Source organism: Mastomys coucha, chromosome X (genome assembly GCF_008632895.1).
Source record: "Mastomys coucha isolate ucsf_1 chromosome X, UCSF_Mcou_1, whole genome shotgun sequence".
In the NCBI taxonomy this organism is placed as follows: domain Eukaryota; kingdom Metazoa; phylum Chordata; class Mammalia; order Rodentia; family Muridae; genus Mastomys; species Mastomys coucha.
In genome coordinates this window covers 121,289,007-121,306,494 of record NC_045030.1, presented here as the reverse complement: position 1 = coordinate 121,306,494, position 17,488 = coordinate 121,289,007, and the positions used below count along the sequence as shown (strand labels likewise).

General features: G+C 39.5%; 1 protein-coding gene across 1 annotated transcript in view; it reads left to right on the top strand.

Annotated features, from left to right (window-relative positions):
* LOC116094328 (E3 ubiquitin-protein ligase RING2-like) overlaps nucleotides 1-10,772 on the top strand; it is a 31,289-nt gene extending 20,517 nt beyond the window's left edge. The window contains exons 4-5 of the mRNA XM_031376175.1: nucleotides 10,185-10,249; nucleotides 10,643-10,772. Coding sequence (XP_031232035.1) covers nucleotides 10,185-10,207 — 23 coding nt within the window. The 3' untranslated portion in view covers nucleotides 10,208-10,249; nucleotides 10,643-10,772. The remainder of the gene's footprint in view (nucleotides 1-10,184; nucleotides 10,250-10,642) is intronic.
* Nucleotides 10,773-17,488: the final 6,716 nt, after the last annotated feature.

The window sequence follows — 17,488 nt, the reverse complement described above, 5'->3', positions numbered from 1 at the left end:
GGGTCTGATTGTTCAGGCAGCATGTATATAGTAGAGGATTGCAAATTCAATCATCAATAGGAGGAGAGAAATATTCTTTTATGTCTGAGTGAAATGTTCTGAATTTATCTGTTGGCATCATTTTGTTTATATTTGCTAACTCTAGCATTTCTCTGATTAGTTTGTCTCAGTGACTTGTCTTTTGGGTGAGAGTGGTGTATTGAAGTGTCCCATTGTCATGTCAATGTTCATGTCAATATGCAATTTACATTGTTCTGCTTCTTTTATAATCTTGGGTGTCCTTATGCTTGTGGAATAGATGTTAAAATTAAAATGTCATTCTAGTAGATGTTTTCTTTGATGAACATTATGATATGATGATGATAAGAATATACCTTCTTCAGAAAAGCTCATGGCATTTTCTCAAAATTGACAATATTTGGACACCAATAAAATCTTACCAGATATAGGAAAATTCTTTGACTATATTCTTTTCTATGTCTTCTGATAATTTTGGCTTTATGAATATTTTATTATATGTTAAAATGTCTATGCCATCTTGCTTCTTAGGTCCATTTGCTTGAAATATCTGTCTTCCAACCCTTTACCATGAGGTAATGTTTATCCTTGATGTTAAGGTATTTTTCTTGGGTCCAAGAGAAGGATTGATCCTGGTTTTGCATCCATCATTTTCTTAGTTTGAGTCTTTTTACTGAAGAACTGAGTTTATTGACTTTGAGAGATATTGATAACCAATGATCATTGATTCCTGTATCATGTTTTCATTTTACATTCATTGGTTGAAGGACAATTAGTTTTTTGCTATTTCCTAGTTTTTGTAGATAGAACAGCCATGAACTTGACTGATTATCTATAAAGCAGGATATTTGCTGCTTTGGGCATATGCCAAGGAGTAGTGCAACTGAGGTATAGGGTAGATTTAGTTTTAGCTTTTTTTTTTTCTATGCAGAAGCAAGAGGTTTATTTTCTGGTGAATCTGGGTTGACCTTTAATTAGTTTCTTAAGGGAGTGGCTAGAGGCGATTCCAAATGGCTATTTCAAGCAGTTTTTATACTTTTTAGGCGAACAAGTTATATCAGCAAGGTCACAGTTCAAACTTATTGGCTGAGCATATTCACCTATAAATCTATTGGCTAGCAAGTATGACATGCATTTGAACTGTACCTGGGACTTTCCAGAGGGTCAAATGATTATCAGTCAGTGTATTCTGCGAATTTTTTACTCAAGAATGTTCCTGTGAATAGAGAATGGAACTTGGCCTAGCCTTGATCCCACATGGCAGGGAGTAGCTGTAAGGAGGGTGTGGAACTAGAAAATGTCCTTTGGGTCCCTTTTTCTTGAACAAGCTCCAATCCTGAAGCTACACTCAGGGGTCTTGGGTTACTAACTCATATTCTTCAGGTCCTATACTCAGGGTCTCATATTGTTGATGCAGGAACATAAGCTGTACTTCTCCTGTTCTCTCTTTTGTGAAGGCTGTATGCTTGTTCAATATGTTGATCCAAAGGTCAACAATAGCAGGATATGTGGGTGGTTAACCAAGGGGAGGAGTTAAACCAAGATGCAAACTAGCCCTGACTCTGTTCTCTTTCTTCTGCTTTGCTAGCCTATTCTTTTTTTAACATTGGCCATTGCAGAAGTAAGGGTGATCTTGAGCTTGATGGGTTGCTCTGGTGTCTGGCTGCTATCCAGTTTGCTTCAGGCACAGGTGCTGGTCTGATATAAGCTATGTTAACCCAGGAAGTTATACCATTCACGTTAATAGAGGTTGGTCAACATCACCAGGAATGAATGGCCCTTACCACTTTGCTTCCAAGTTTCAGCACTATGCCTCTTAACACATACCCAAACTCCAACTTGGTACTCATATGGAACTTCTGGGGTACCTTTTTTACACAGGGCACTTAGTCTAGGTCATAATTCCTGGTAGCTGATCTGGAAAGCTTGAAAACAAACCATAAGATCCTTATCAGCCAGAAAAGTCACTCTGGGGGAGTCAAGAGCTGGAGTCAAGGGAGTAGGAGCCCCATCCGGGATCTCAAAAGGAGTCAGGTTAAAATGGGAGGAGGTGTTCTAGGCTTGGCAGAGAGCCATGGGAAGGAGCACTACCCAGTCAGCGCTAGTTTTTAAGGACAATTTAGTTAAGGTCTTTTTTAGAGTTCTATTCATTCTCTCTACTGGCCTTGATTTCTGGGGACAGTACTTACAAAGGAGCTTCCAATTAGTCCCCAATATCTCTGCTAATCCCTTACCTCAGAGACAAAAGCAGGACCATTTTCCAATTCAATTACTTTGGGTACCCTGAACCTCAGGAAAATTTCCTCTAATATCTTCCTGGATACTACAGTAGCTTGGTAGGGAAAGCCTTAATCCATCCAGAGAAAGTATCCACAAACACTAGAAGGTGTTTGTAAACATATTTTCCTGGCTTAACTTCAGTAAAATCAACCTCATAATATACTCCAGGCCATTCCCCACTAGATCCTTTTCCCTGTTTACTCTGGGTCACATAAGCATTCACTTGCTGGCATTCCTTACACTGTCCTACTATCTCTCTGGCCCAAAATCTGAGGTCTTTTATATATACTTTACATCCCTTAACTGCTTGGACAAGCTTATTATCCCCTAAATGAATCCATGTGTGTATTTGGTCTAGTAAGCCTTTTGCTTGCTTTCTGGGAATTATAGTTCTCCCTTGTTGTGTGTGCCATTGTACTTCTTTCTCTAGGTAATAGTTGGTAGGGTGGCTAGCAATCTGAGTATTTTCTTCTTTTTTATATATTTAAGTGAGGCCATCTTTTAATCCAGTCCCATTCCCCAGTGGGTATCTCTTGCAGGCCTATAACCAGGATAGGCTCCTGCATAGCCACATCTCAAGCCACTTGATCTGCCTGGTTATTACCTCAAGCCACTGAGTCTCTTCCCTTCTGATTTCCTCAGCAATGAGTAATACTCACAGTTGCCAGCTTCATCAGATTTAAGATTTCCTGTTTGATTTTTATTTCTTTTTTTCTGTGATGTGAGCAGTCCTCTCTCATTGTATATAGTCCCATGGATGTGGGCTGTGGCAAAGGTATACCTACTACCCATGTAGATGTTAATTTTCTTTCAGGCCCAAGTTCCAAGGCTTTGGTGAGGGCAATTAATTATCTCTGCTTTCTGTGTCAACATAGAGGGGTAGGGGAGCAGGTAGACGTTCAGCCCAGATGACATGTGTGCTGTCCACCATGGCAGTACCTGTTTGTCTCTGACCTTCATGGAGAAATGTGCTCCAGATAGCTTTAGCTCCCAGCAGGGGTCAGTCAGAGATGTCTTTCCTCCACCCATGAGCTCTCCTTTTGAGCCAGTTAGTTGTGTCCCATTGGGCAGGATGAGTATCTTGGAGAGTAAGTCTTCCCCCAACAAAGGGTAGGGACAATCTGTTATGACCATATATGAATGTGATACCTGCCCCATCCCTAGGTCCACTGTTATTTGTGTAGTCTGTGATTACATTTTGGTGACATTTGCTCCTTAGACCCAAGATTTTTTTCATGTAAATGGGGCCACCGGTTGGAGAAAGACTTATTGTTGAGCCCCTGTATGCAGGAAGAATTGAGTGGGTTTCCCCTCCTCTATCAGGGTTACCCTGGGTTTGGGGAGGGGGTCTGAACCCTATCCTCCCTAGTCACTGTCATCTCCCAGGGATAACACCTTCACTGTTTTGTGGCACTTTTCCCAAGGTCTGGAATTTCCCACCCCAGGTTTCCATTTGTTAGGGAACTCTCAGGTTCAGCGGACCCTCTCCTTGCAATATATGCACTGGTCCTTCTCCAGGAGTTTGCTGTCTCTCTTTGGTTGGAGTCTCTCTTCTCTGATTTTCCTAACTACTGCAGCTAAGATTTTCTGTATATTCCTTTTCTATTACTTTTATTTTTTCATCTTCCTTTCATCTTCTTCCTTTCTTTTACTCTGCTTTTTCTCCTGCTCTGTCTCCCTGTTATGGTAGACTTTCTCAGCAACCCGCACTAAATCCCTCAATGACTCATCCTGTAGTTTCTCTAGCCTCTGAAGCTTTTTCCTGATATCTCTACTAGCCTAGTCTATAAAAGCTATAGTCAAAGTAGCTTTGTGCTCCTTGTTCTTGGAGTCATAGGATGTATATTGGTGGAATACCTCCATGAGCAGCTCTAGAAATGCTCGAGTTGATTCATCTGGTCCCTGCTTAACATCACATACCTTGGTCAAATTGGTGAGTTGTTGTGTGGCCCCCCTTAGGACCTGCCAATGCAGCCTGGTAGTAGACTTACAGGTGCCTCTTACCTTCTGCCTTATTAACATTCCACTCAGGTCTAGTCAAGGAAAACCTACTGTTGACGACAGCCTGGTCAATCTATGGTGACCCCATATCTGAGAGAACATTCTTTCTGGTTTCCAGCACTAGAGCACTCTCATGAGTTGTTGGATATCATCCCACTTGTGATGATAAGTGGATAAAACACTCTCAGAGAGACTAATCAGCCCCTTGGGATTATCTGAAAAAGGGGGTAGTGTTGAGCCTTCTAGATGTACAAGTTGGCCAAAGAGAAGGGCCAATATTGCATGGCCTGATTGCTATCTTCAACTATGTATGGGTCCATAGGCTCAGAGGGGAGAGGACCACTGTTGTATCTAGTGAAAGGGCCCTTTTGATCCAAGTCTCTATGGCCAGGCCTGGTTCCAAGGGTCCCACCCCACTCTCCTCCCTTGCTGTGGTTGGAGGAATGGGAGGTAAAGGGATACTGGATGAGGGGTCAAGGGAGATCCTTGAGGAGGGGCCATAGAAACCAGGGCTATGGTAGGGGGGTGAGGGGGTGGAGGATCCATCAGTACATCCTCTGTGGAAGGGTCCTAGAGGATGTTCTTCTTTACAGACTCATTGGTCTCTACAGGATTCTTTTTCTTCATGGCCAGGAGCTGTGTGAGTCTTGGAGACAAAAAGGCTTTTATTTGAGTGGGGGTGGTCCTCCACTAGATCCTTCCAGGTAACTATATACAGAACTTGGTCTGAGTGTCCAAGGGATCCTGGCCTAAAGATTCTTTCCTCTACTGCTTTGACCACCTGGAAGTCAAAGGTCCTTATGGGTAGTCAGTCATCTTAATCCAAAAGTGGGCCATTCAGAGAAACAGAGAGTAATTAATTTGCCCTTCTTTACTAATACTGACAAGTTTTCTCCTCTTTCCCTAACTTCCTTCCAGTATTTAATGGAGTAGACCATTCCTTGGATGAAACATTCCTTGGATGTTTAACAGAGTATATTCAGTCTGTCCCACATCCAAAACCAAGTCCAAGTCCTAGAACACAGAGAAAGACAATCAACACATAGACAATTCTCCCCTGTCATGGACTCAGAAACCAGGTTATAGCAATACTTGGTTGGTTCCTGCAGATACTGTGTCTTGCTGTTTTCAAAAGAAGTACAATCCTCCAGAATCTCTCAGGGGGGCGGGTGGCTGAAGTATCCTCCAGACTCCCCAGGGTCACTACATTAAGGACATTTGCCCTCCCACAAGATCAGAGGCTTTCCAGTGCTTGTGAGCCAAAAGTGAAAGGAGAAGACAGAGAGAAAAACACATACTTAAGTGCCTGTTGCCATTGCTGAGCTCAATCTTGTTCCCTCTGATCAGCTTAGTCATTGTTCACTCCAGGGGTCTCCTCAAATCCTGGGACAAGCCCCCAAATATAAGATGACATAAGGTCAGTGGTATTTACTTCGAGACACCCCTAAGTGAGGCGCAAAATGCAGATCTATGCAAATGCAAGGGGCTTATATTCTGGCTTGTTGAGGTTGACCCTCAATTAGTAGAACCTCAAGAGGAGGAACTTGAAGGTGACTAGTTTTAGTTTTTTGATAATTCTCTACACTGATATCTACTGTTGTTACACTAGTTTGCCATTCCACCAATGGTCAATGAGTGTCACTTTTTACCCACAGTCCCTCCATTATTTGTATTCAGCTCCTTTGTTGGTCTTTGTCATTCTGACTAGGGTAAAAGGATTTTTTTTATTAGATGTTTTCTTTATTTACAATATCTCCTTTTCCAGGTTCCCTTCCAAAAGAAAAAGAAAAACAAAAGAAAAGAAAAACTAAAACTAAAACAATCCCCTGTTCCATCTCCCACACCCCTCCTCACCAACCCACCCTCTCCCACTTTCTGTCCCTGGCATTCCCCTACACTGGGGCATAGAACCTTCACAGGGCCAAGGTCCTCTCCTCCCATTGACAACCCTCTTGGCCATCCTCTTCTTTACATATGCAGCTGGAGCCATGAGTTCTACCATGTATAGTCCTTGGTTGGAGTTTTAGTCCCTGGGAGCTCTGAGGGTACTAGTTAGTTCGTATTATTGTTCCTCCTAAGGGGCTGCAAACCCTTCAGCTCCCTGGGTCCTTTCTCTAACTCCTTCATTGGGAACCCTGTACTCAGTCCAATGGATGGCTGTGAGCCTCTACTTCTGTATTAGTCGGGTACTGTCAGAGCCTCTCAGGAGACAGCTATATCAGGTTCCTGTCATCCAGCACTTCCTGATATCCACAATAGTGTCTGGATTTGATGATTGAATATGGGAAGGATTCCCAGGAATTTTTAAATCCGTTTTGATTTGCAATTTGAAACTGTGTTGAAGAAACTTAAGTCTTCTATTTCAAGTAAGTGTTCTATTTCAAGTGAGTGTAGCTATATTTTTTGTTTGGAATGGGAGAGCTTGTCTAATTCCCCCTCTCAGTGCTATGACACCATCTGGCTTGAACCTCAACTGGGCCTGTGTGTACTGCCGCAGTTTGTGAGTTCACATATGCATCAGACCAGTCTTGTCTAGGGGGCACAATTTCCTTGGATTCAGCCATCACCTTTGGCTCTTACAACCTTTCTACTTCCTCTTCTGCACAGCAAACTGAGCCCTGAGGGTATGCTCTGATGAAGACATCCTATGTGTTTGTTTAGTTATGAGTCTCTTTTTCTGAGTTCTTTATGTATTCTAGATATTAATTCTTTTACAGATTTATAGCTGACAAAGATTCCAGTTCAGTTAGATTTCTTTTCATATGAATAATTGTTTCTTTAACTATTCAGAAGCTTTTTAATTTTATGATATCTATTGTTAATTGTTGGCATAAATTATTTTTCAAATGGAGTCCAATTCAGAAAGCTCTTTTCTACACCCATATAATGAAGGGTGTTTGTATGCTTTCCTTTACTTGTTTCAGTATTTCAGGTTTCACATTTTGATCCTTGATATATTTTGTGTTAGTTTTTGTGAAAGATGGTAAATGTAAGTCTAATTTAACTCTTATAAATATGTACATATTTTTCTAGCATCATTTGTTAAAGATTCTCTCTTTATTCTAAAACATGCTTTTGGCATCTTTAGCAATTACTAGATTGCTGATATTACATTGACACATGGTTGTGTCTTAAGTACCCCCCCACTATGAAGATTCCTATTAATTGGAATCCCTTGGTGCTGTCACAGAAGGGAGTTTTAATACTGCAGCTGCCAACTTCTGCATGTACTAACATGTAGAGCATCAGTAAACCAGGCCCTAATATTCTCTCCCTCAGTCAACTGATCATATTCCATACCCCATGAGTCTATATGTGCATACTTGGCAGAAGACGGCATTGAAACAGGAGTAAAAATCAAACACATTTAGGAAACTTCTTCCTATAACTTACTTTGGCCTTATGGACTTGCTTAGATCCAATCACACATTTACTATTTTCATTTGATTGTAGATTGCTGTTGTACTTGTCCTATTTTATGACTTGGTATGTACGATAACATCCAGTTCATGATAGGCAGCTCAGAATAAATGGTAAATAGGAGTTTATTGCCAAACATTCAGTTTCCACTAAGGCTCAATAATAGGTGAAGAACTCTTTCATAAATGGAAAATAGTTGTTTAGAGCTGATGGTAGAGCCTTGCTACAAAATATAAAAGGTATATTCTGTGATTTGCTAGTAGGAACTGGCCAAAGCTCCTTTCTTGCCACTGACAATCCGAGTATTATCAGGTCTTCTGGATCCAAGTATGAAAGCATCTTGCATAGCTGCCTAGACCTGTTGAAAAGTCTTCTGCTGTTCCAGGTCTCCCTCAAATCTAGACAGTTTCCAGGTCACTTGGAATATAAGTAACATCTCCATATGAGGAATACACCATCTCCAGTATCACAATAGGCCAACTAAATACTATACTTCTTCCTTGGTGGTTGGAGGAGCCAAGTTGAATAACTTATCCTTCACCTTTAAAAGAATGTCTCATGCTGTATGCTACTAGACTTTCAGAAATTTCCCTGTGCTATAAGGTCCATGAATTTTAGTTGGATTTATTTCTCTTCTTCTATGCACATGTGTGTTACCAACAAGTCAAAGGTGGTTGCTACCTCTTGCCTACTTGGTCCAATCAGCATAATTCTATCAGTTTAGTGAGCCAATGTGATATTTTAAGGAAGAGACAGACAATGAAGAAACCTTCAAACTAAGTTTTGACACAGGGTTAGACAATTAAAATATTCTTAAGGTGAGTGTAAAGGTAGCTTCTGTCCTTGCCAAATGAAAACAAATTGTTTCTGGTTGTACTACTGGAGAGATACTGAGGAAAAATCATTTTCTGCATCAATATCTGCATACCCATGTACCTGAAGATGCAAATTAAGTCACTACTTGATTGAGTTTTTGAGAGGCAACTGTCAATCTCCACGATCAATCTGCCTTCTGCAGTGGTCAGATATCAGAGCTAAAGGGAGATGTATTGAAAATTACCACCTCTGTCTTTTTGTACTAATTTCTGCAATTACTCTAGGACTGTGAGTCTTTTTTGGATTCATTATTTTCTTTGTCAGAGTCATCTCTAAAGGTTTTAATTTAGCTTTTGCAATCATAATAACCTCACTCCACAGGTCAGGGAACCAATATGAGAATTTGGCCAACTTCTAAGTTTATATACTACAACTATAGGTTCTTAGACTGGGGAAATAAGCACAGGATGAATTAGGGACCTTAGTGGTCATACTGGGAATCTGACTTCAGCCAAAACTCCATTAGTCACCTGATCTCCGTAAGCCACTGTTTTAACTTGGGGGTCAGAAGTCTCCTTAAGGTCTTCCAGAATAAACATCTATTCAGAACCGGTGTCCGCAATGTTTCTTAAGGCCTTCCAGAACAAGGAACCAGTGTTAATTCAGAACCAGTATCCAATAGACCCCCAAAAGTCTGATTATTGCCTTTGTCTTGGCATATAATTGCCATTATAAAAGTCTGTAGATCCCTCTGCGTGAAGGGCTGGAAAAAGGCTAACAGTAAAACTATTAGGTATTTTAGCAAGATTATTTCACAGGGGAAATTGGATACCCCTTCGTATAGAAGGTTCTGGGTCTGTAAGCAGGCTCAAGTCTGGAAATTGATTCGTGGCTGAGACAGCCTTTTGTCATATTTCAGTGGAATCTTTCTTTTTTTTTGAGATTTTTTTTTTTACTCGTGTAAAGCAAAGAAAACTGGAGTATGTCTTCTGCTGAGGCTTGGGAAAACATTGCCTTGTGTGAGATTGCCCCTTTGGAATCAGAGGTTCTAAGTTCCCAGCTTTTATAGCAGTTTGGTTGATGATTTTTTTACTGTTATACTGAAAAGGATATTATATGTTTATGCTTCTATTCTCTATTTAAAGTATGGTCATAGGAATAGAAAATTTAAATCATACTGAAATTTGTACTTCGTTTTCTAAGGAACCCAAGTCATTTTCCCCAGTAGCAGCACCATTTCCAATTGACATCAACAATTGCTTGTCCTTTTTGTCTTTTACATACCCAGACACACTAACTAATGTTTATTATTATAATAATGCTTGAGCTTTACAAATAGTTGTAACAGATAAAAAAAGTCAGGATATTTTGAATTTTTGTATTATCCATGGATATGGAATATAGAAATCATGCACATGTTCAAATCAGATTAATCCATTATGGTTAATCATTTCTAATTCTTACATATTTTTTTTAAATAAAATAAAGTCTATGCTATATAAACAGAGTGTATTTTTGGTTTACCTTATTTAAATTTTAAATTCATATCTCCCAGAGTTTTCCCACTGTTGAACAAGTTCCCTGAGCCACTCCTATATGGCTTGCTAGTTACAAGGTTGCAATCTCTTTCAATGTCTTTTATTTTTCAGATGGAAATGCAAAACAACAATAAAAAAGCCAACTTAGACCTTGGGTGATTATTTAGCATTTTTAGGTGAGACATTTTCAATATTTTCTAAACCTTTAAAAAATTGCTTTACTGATGGCTTTTATAACTTTCATTAGACTATAATGAGATATATTATATTTCTTTATTTTTATTCCAATACACAGCAGGATAATCATTGTCTTTAGGAATATTTTATGCCTTTCTTCATGGTAATTATAATTATTTACTCTTCTGTAGGCTCTCTATTATCTATACATTATTCAGTCTGTAATGGGGCTTGAAAAATCAGGTTTAGCCACTGTTCCTCAGCTAGATGTTGTTTTGGGAGTCAGTGAAACCTTAAAGAAACAGGACTAAATTGATAAACCTGGGGCTTTAGAGATCCACAATGAAGGTTATATGCCTGACTAATTTATTTTCTACATTTTTCCTTCTTAGTTATCACCATGAAACTAGTGTCTGCCTCCTGTAGCACGGACTGGACAACTTGGTGACCATAACGTTTCCGCCATGATAACTGGTAGCATAATGATAAGTCTGAAATGAAATAAACGCATACCCCCTCAAAGTGTTTCTCTGTATTTGGTCAGAACAAAGAGATAAGAGATTATTACAATATGCAATAATGCATCTTCTCTTGAAGCTCATTATTTTGAAAATACTTTTCTTATGATATGCATGACACAATAATACCTAAATGTGTTCTTGCTTGGTTTACTTTTAGATTTAACTATATATCGATAACCACTTTGGTCTTTCTAGTCTAGTCTAGGGTTATCCGGGCAATGATAATGGTGAACCATCCCATTCCCCATTTCAAATAAGAGGTAAGAAACTCCCTTGTAATTCTGAAGCCATAGGTATCATCATGTAAGTTTTGTAAACTACAGCCTAATCTGTGGTTTACACAGTGAGATAATTGTTTGTGTTTTCTGAGACTATCACCTTTTATTTTTCCCAAGAAGTTTAATCCTCTATTTTTTTGATATTTTCTTTACTTACATTTCAAATGTTTTCCCCTTTCCAGGTCTCCACTTCAGAAACCTCGTATCCCTCCTCCGCACCTGCCTGTATGAGGGTGCTCCACCACCCACTCACCCACTCCTGACTTACTACCCTTGCATTCCCCTACACTGGGGCATCAGACATCCTCAGGCTCAAGGGCCTCTCCTCCCCACTGATGTATAACAAGGACATTCTCTGCAACATATACATCCAGCACCATGGGTCCCTCCATGTGTATTCTTTGGTTGGTGGTCCAGTCACTAAGAGGTCTGGGGGGCCTGGCCTGTTGACACTGTTGCTCTCTCCATGGGGCTGCAATTCTCTGTAGGGCAGTGGTATCTGTTCAGACAACCTAGTCCCAGTTAAGTAATAGGCCTAGAACTCTGGAGCCCCAGTGGGCAGTTTCTACCTTCAAGGGGTGGAAGGAGTTCAGCTATAACTCTTGGGTTCTTTGCTCCTGTTTCAGTTACAACCTCTCACAGCTGCCCCTGCAGGAGATGTGTGCTCTGTCAGGTGACAATGCCCCAAGCTCCCAGCATTCTAGCTGGACCCTACCCCCAGTCATCTCACCACAGCCAGGCATGCCTCATCCCACAGACAGATAGACAAGCCTCACACAATATAAGGGATGGTTTGCCCCCTCCTCTCTCTCTTCCCTCTTCCCTCTATTGCCTTCTTCCTCTCTCTCTCTTGATCCTTCTTCTCTCTTGCCTTCTTCATCTCTCTCCTGCTCTTTATTCAATCTCTTGCCTTCTTGTTCTCTTGCTTCCTTTCTTTCCTTTTTCTCTCTCTATCTCTGTCTGTCTCTGTCTGTCTCTGTCTCTGTCTCTGTCTCTGTCTCTCTCTCTCTCTCTCCTTTTCCTTCTCCTCTCTTTCCTCTCCTTTCTTTCTCTCTACATGACAGGCCTATTTTCTCTTTCCTATAATAAAATATCTCACTCATGCATTGCCTCCTTCTAATTAACTAACGTGCCATGCAGCCACAGGCAACAGCAGCAGAGAGGTCCAGGCTCCAGCAACAGAGAGACTCAGTTATCAGTGGCAGAGAGCTCCAGGCAGCAGCAGAGATGCACAGGCCCAAAATTCCCCTCAGCTTCTTCAGTCCCTTCACCAACTCCTGTATCAACAAACCCCACTATCAGTCCAAGCATCTGCCTTTGTATTTGTCAGACTTTGGCAGAGACTCTCAGGAGACAGCCATATCAGGCTTCCATCACCAACCACTTCCCAGGATCCACTATAGCATCCAGTTAGGTGGCTGTATGTGGGATGAATTCCCAGGTGGTGGAGTCTCTGGATGGCCTTTCCTTCAGTCTCTGCTCCATAGTTTGTCTCCATATTTCCTCCTGAGGGTGTTTCATTCAACCTTCTAAGAAGCACTGAAGCTTCCACATTTTGGTCTTCCTTCTACTTAGGCTTCATATGGTATGTGAATTGAATCTTTGGTATTCCGAACTCTTGGGGTAATATATACTTATCAGTGAGTACATACCAAATGTGTTCTTTTATGACTGAGTTACCTCACTGAAGATGATATTTTCAAGTTCCATCCATTTGCTTATGAATTTCATGAATTCATTATTTTTAATAGCTGAGTAGTATTCTATTGTGTAAATGTACCACATTTTCTGTATCCATTCCTCTTTAAGGGACATCTTGGTTGTTTCCAGCTTCTGGCTAGTATGGCTGCAATGAACATAGTCCTTATTACATGTTGGAGCATCTTCTGAGTATGTGCCCAGGAGTAGTATAGCTGGATCTTCAGGTAGTACTGTGTCCAATTTTCTGAGGAACCACCAGGCTGATTTCCAGAGTGGTTTATCAGCTTGCAATCCCATCAACAATGGAGGAGGTGTTCCCCTCTCTCCACATCCTCCCCTGCATCTACTGTCACCTGAGTTTTTAATCTTAGACATTCTGACTGATGTGAGGTGGAATCTCAGTGTTGTTTTGATTTGCATTTCCCTGATGACTAAGGATGTTGAACATTTCTTTAGGTGCTTCTCAGCCATTCACGTTTCTTCAGTTGAGAATTCTCTCTTTAACTCTGTTCCCTACTTTTTAATAGGGTTACTGTGTTCTCTGTAGTCTAACTTCTTGAGTTTTTTGTGTATATTGGATATTAGCCCTTTATCAGATGTAGTATTGATAAAGATCTTTTCTTAATATATTGTTTACTGTTTTGTTGTATTGAGAGTGTCCTTTGCCTCATAAAAGCTTTGCAATTTTATGAGGTCCCATTTGTTGATTCATGATCTTAGCCATTGGTGTTATATTCAGGAACATTTCCCCTGTGCCCATGTATTTGAGACTTGTCCCCATTTTCTCTTCTATTATATTCAGTGTATCTGAGTTTATGTGGAGGTCCTTGATCCACTTGGACTTGATCATTGTACAGGGAGATAAGAATGGATCAATTTGCATTCTAACACATGCTGTCACCCATTTGAACTAGCATCTTTTGTTGACAAAGCTTCCTTTTTTTCCCCAGGATAGTTTTAGCTTATTTGTCAAAGATCAAGTGACCATAGATATGTGGGTTTATTTCTGGGTCTTCAATTCTATTCCATTGATCATCCTGCCAGTCACTGTACCAATACCATGCAGGTTTTATCACTATTGTTTTGTAGTACAGCTTGAAGTCAAGGATGGTTATTCCCCTAGAAGTTCTTTTATTGTTGAGAATAGTTTTCAATATCCATTTTGTTGTTGTTGTTGTTATTCTAAATGAATTAGAGAATTCCTCTTTCTAACTCTAGGAAGAATTTAGTTGGAATTTTGATGGGAATTGCATTGCATCTCTAGATTGCTGTTGGCAAGATAGGCATTTTTACGTTATTAATTCTGCCAATCCTCAAGCATGGGAGATTTTTTCCATCTTCTGAGGTCTTTCTTCAGAGACTTGAAATTCCTCTCATACAGATCTTTCACTTGTTTGGTTAAAGTCACACCAAGATATTTTATATCATTTGTGACTATTATGAAGTGTGTGATCTCCCTAATTTCTTTGTCAGCTTGTTTATCCTTTGAGTATAGGAAAGCTACTGATTTGTTTGACTTAATTTTATATCTTGTCACTTTGCTGAAGTTGTTTATAAGCTCTAGGAGTTCTCTGGTAGAGTTTTTGGGGTCAATTAAGTATATTATCATATCATCTGCAAATAGTGATATTTTGATTTCTTCCTTTCCAATTTGTATCCCTTTGACCTCCTATTGTTTTCTAATTGCTCTTGATAGACCTTCAAGTACAATATTGAATAGATAGGGAGAAAGGAGGTAGCACTGTCTAGTCCCTGAGTTTAGTGGGATTGCTTCAAGTTTCTCTCCATTTAGTTTGATGTTGGCTACTGGTCTGCTGTACATTGTTTTTACTATGTTTAGGTATGGGCCTTGAATTTCTGATAATTCTAAGTCTTTTAACTTGAAGGGATGTTGAATCTTATTAAATGCATTTTCAGCATCTAATGAAATGTTCATCTTATTTTTTTCTTTGAGTTTGTTTATGTAGTGGATTACTTTGATGTATTTTCCTTGGAACACATCAAAACAACCCTTCACCACTATCAAGTGGGCTTTATCCCAGGGATGCAGGGATGGTTCAGTGTATGGAAATCCATTTATAAGGTGGTTCCTCATAAAATTGAGAATCTATCTACTTCAATATGCAGGTATACCAGTCTTGGGCATATAGCCAATGAATGTTCTATCCTACCACAAGGATACTTGCAGAAAGTGTAACCAACTCAGATGTCTTCAACTGAATAAAAAATAAAGAAATTTTGGTACATTTATATAATGGATTATTACTTAGGGGTAAAAAATGACATTATAAAATTTTTAGGGTAATGTATGTAATTTGAAAAATATCATTTTGAATGAGGTAACCCACACCCAGGAAGACAAATATGATTTGTATTCACTTACAAGCAGACATTTTTTCTGTTAAGTAAATGATAATCAAACTATAATTCCTAGAACCAGGGACATTATGTAAAGGAGGGCTATAGGCAGAAATCATGGGTCTCCGTGGGTATGGGAAATAGAGTGATTTTAAAGATTGACCTTTGATGAGTAGAGAAGAGAGCAGGAGTGATCAGATATGGGTATGATGTAAGAGAGTGCAGAGAAGGTATGGAAACCTAGTTAGTTGGTAACTTACTGAACTTTCTAAGAATGATCCTAGTGAGGACTCCTAGTAAGAGAGGATACAAAATCTGAACTGGGTAACTTTTGTAGCCAGACAAGGCTTCCAGTGACAGCACTGGATTACATAGGGTTCAGAGGTTGGCTGAGGAGGAAACTTGAAGATTTCTAAACAACCCAGGGTGATGCTAAGACAGAAAGTTGCCCTCTGCCAGTGATGCCTTATTGTTGAAGCCAACTTCTACTTAGCTCATTGAGTAGAGATAATGATGATGCAATCTTGAAGCCTTCACACTACATTCTAGTCTCTTTGGTGTTTACTCTGATGGTTGAGGAAAAAAAAAGCTTGCACACTATCCCTCCCACAAAAACCTTCCAACTACAGTCAATCCTTTCTGCAAGGTATACTGGGAAAATGGTGGTGCAGGTCATGTTAGAGTGGCCAAAAAATGTTTACTTTAACTTGAAGCTAACCCGAAGAGAAGGAGCCCATTTCCTATACTCTCTGGGAGGCCACAAACAGACTGGACAGCCCAGAGACCTGTGGTACAATCATGATTAGCAAATGAATGAATGAATGAATGAATGAATGAGTAAATAAATGATATAGTGATATTCTGCTATACTCATAAATGCCTGGTCCAATGGTAATTGGAGAGACTTCCTCTAGCAGCAGAAGAGAACAGGTACTGAGATCCCATAGCTAGGCATTACACTGAGAATCTAAATTAGAGGTCTCCATCAGCTCCCTTCCCTTGGAGATCATGAAATTCTGTAGAAATGGGGGAGAAAAGACTATTGGATTCAGCATAAATGGGGGCCACAGGAGAATAAGGCCTACCGAATCAAATAAGCATGGCTCATATAGGCTCATAGAGACTGATAAGACAAGTAAGGGACCTGCATAGGTCTGCACCAGGTCATTTGCATATATGTTATGTCTATTAGATTGGTATTTTGCCATGCTCCTGACAGAGCAAGTATATCTGTGACCTTCTGCCTCTTTTTTCTGCTCTCCATACTCTTTTGCTCCTATTAAGTTGCCTTGTCCAGCCTAAATACAAGGGCATTTGTATTGCCATATTGTATCTTCTTTTTCATATCTGGCTGTCTTCTCTTGGAGAGTTGCTCTTTTCTGAAGATGAAATGGAGAGTGAGTAGTAAGTAGATCGGAGAGTGAGTGAAGATAGTGTCCTGAGGAGTGGATTAGAGAAATAGATGAAGGGGAAATTATGATAAGGATTTATTTTAAGAGAGAAGAATCTATTTAAAAAACATATTTTAAAAAAAGAAGATATAATAACAGAAACTGAAGAAATAAAAATCATCAAATCCTACTATAAAAGCCTATACTCAAGAACACTGGAAAATCTGGATGAAATGGGCAATTTTCTACACTGATACCAAATACCAAAGTTAAATAAGGATCAGATAGACTATCTAAACAGTTCCATAACCCTCAAAGAAACAGAAGTAGTCATTAAAAGTCACCCAACCAACAAAATCCCAGGACCAGATGGGTTTAGTATGGAATTCTATCAGACCTTCAAAAAAGACTTACTACCAATACTCTTCAAACTATTCCACAAAATAGAAACAGAAGGAGCATTAACTAATTCGTTCTATGAAGCCACAGTTACATTGATACCAAAACCTCACAAAGACCCAACAAAGAAAGGTAACTTCAGACCAATTTTCCTTATGATATAAATGCAAAATTTGGCAGCTTTGTCCACTTGATTCTGGTTTTAGAGTCAAGAATACAAGAACAGGGTTGTGGAATGCTAGGAGTCATCTAGTAAACTCTAAAAGCAAGCAGGTGATCTTCCTGACAAATATTCACCATGGATTGTAAATCATGATGAATGAGTTCTTTTCAGGCAAGGCCATGGCCACAAAGGACTACATGTTAGGAAATATTCCGGCTATTTATATGACTTTCCTGTTATTATTAAATATATACAACAATCTAGGTATTAGCCCACCTTTTTGTGCAGATTTCTGTAGATTAACATAGATATTCTGCTTTATAGTGATACCATATAGAAAAATAGATTATTTCTTAACTCTTAATGATGGTACTATAATAATTTCTAATATTATACTAGCAATTATTAAGCCCTTTATAATAGGACT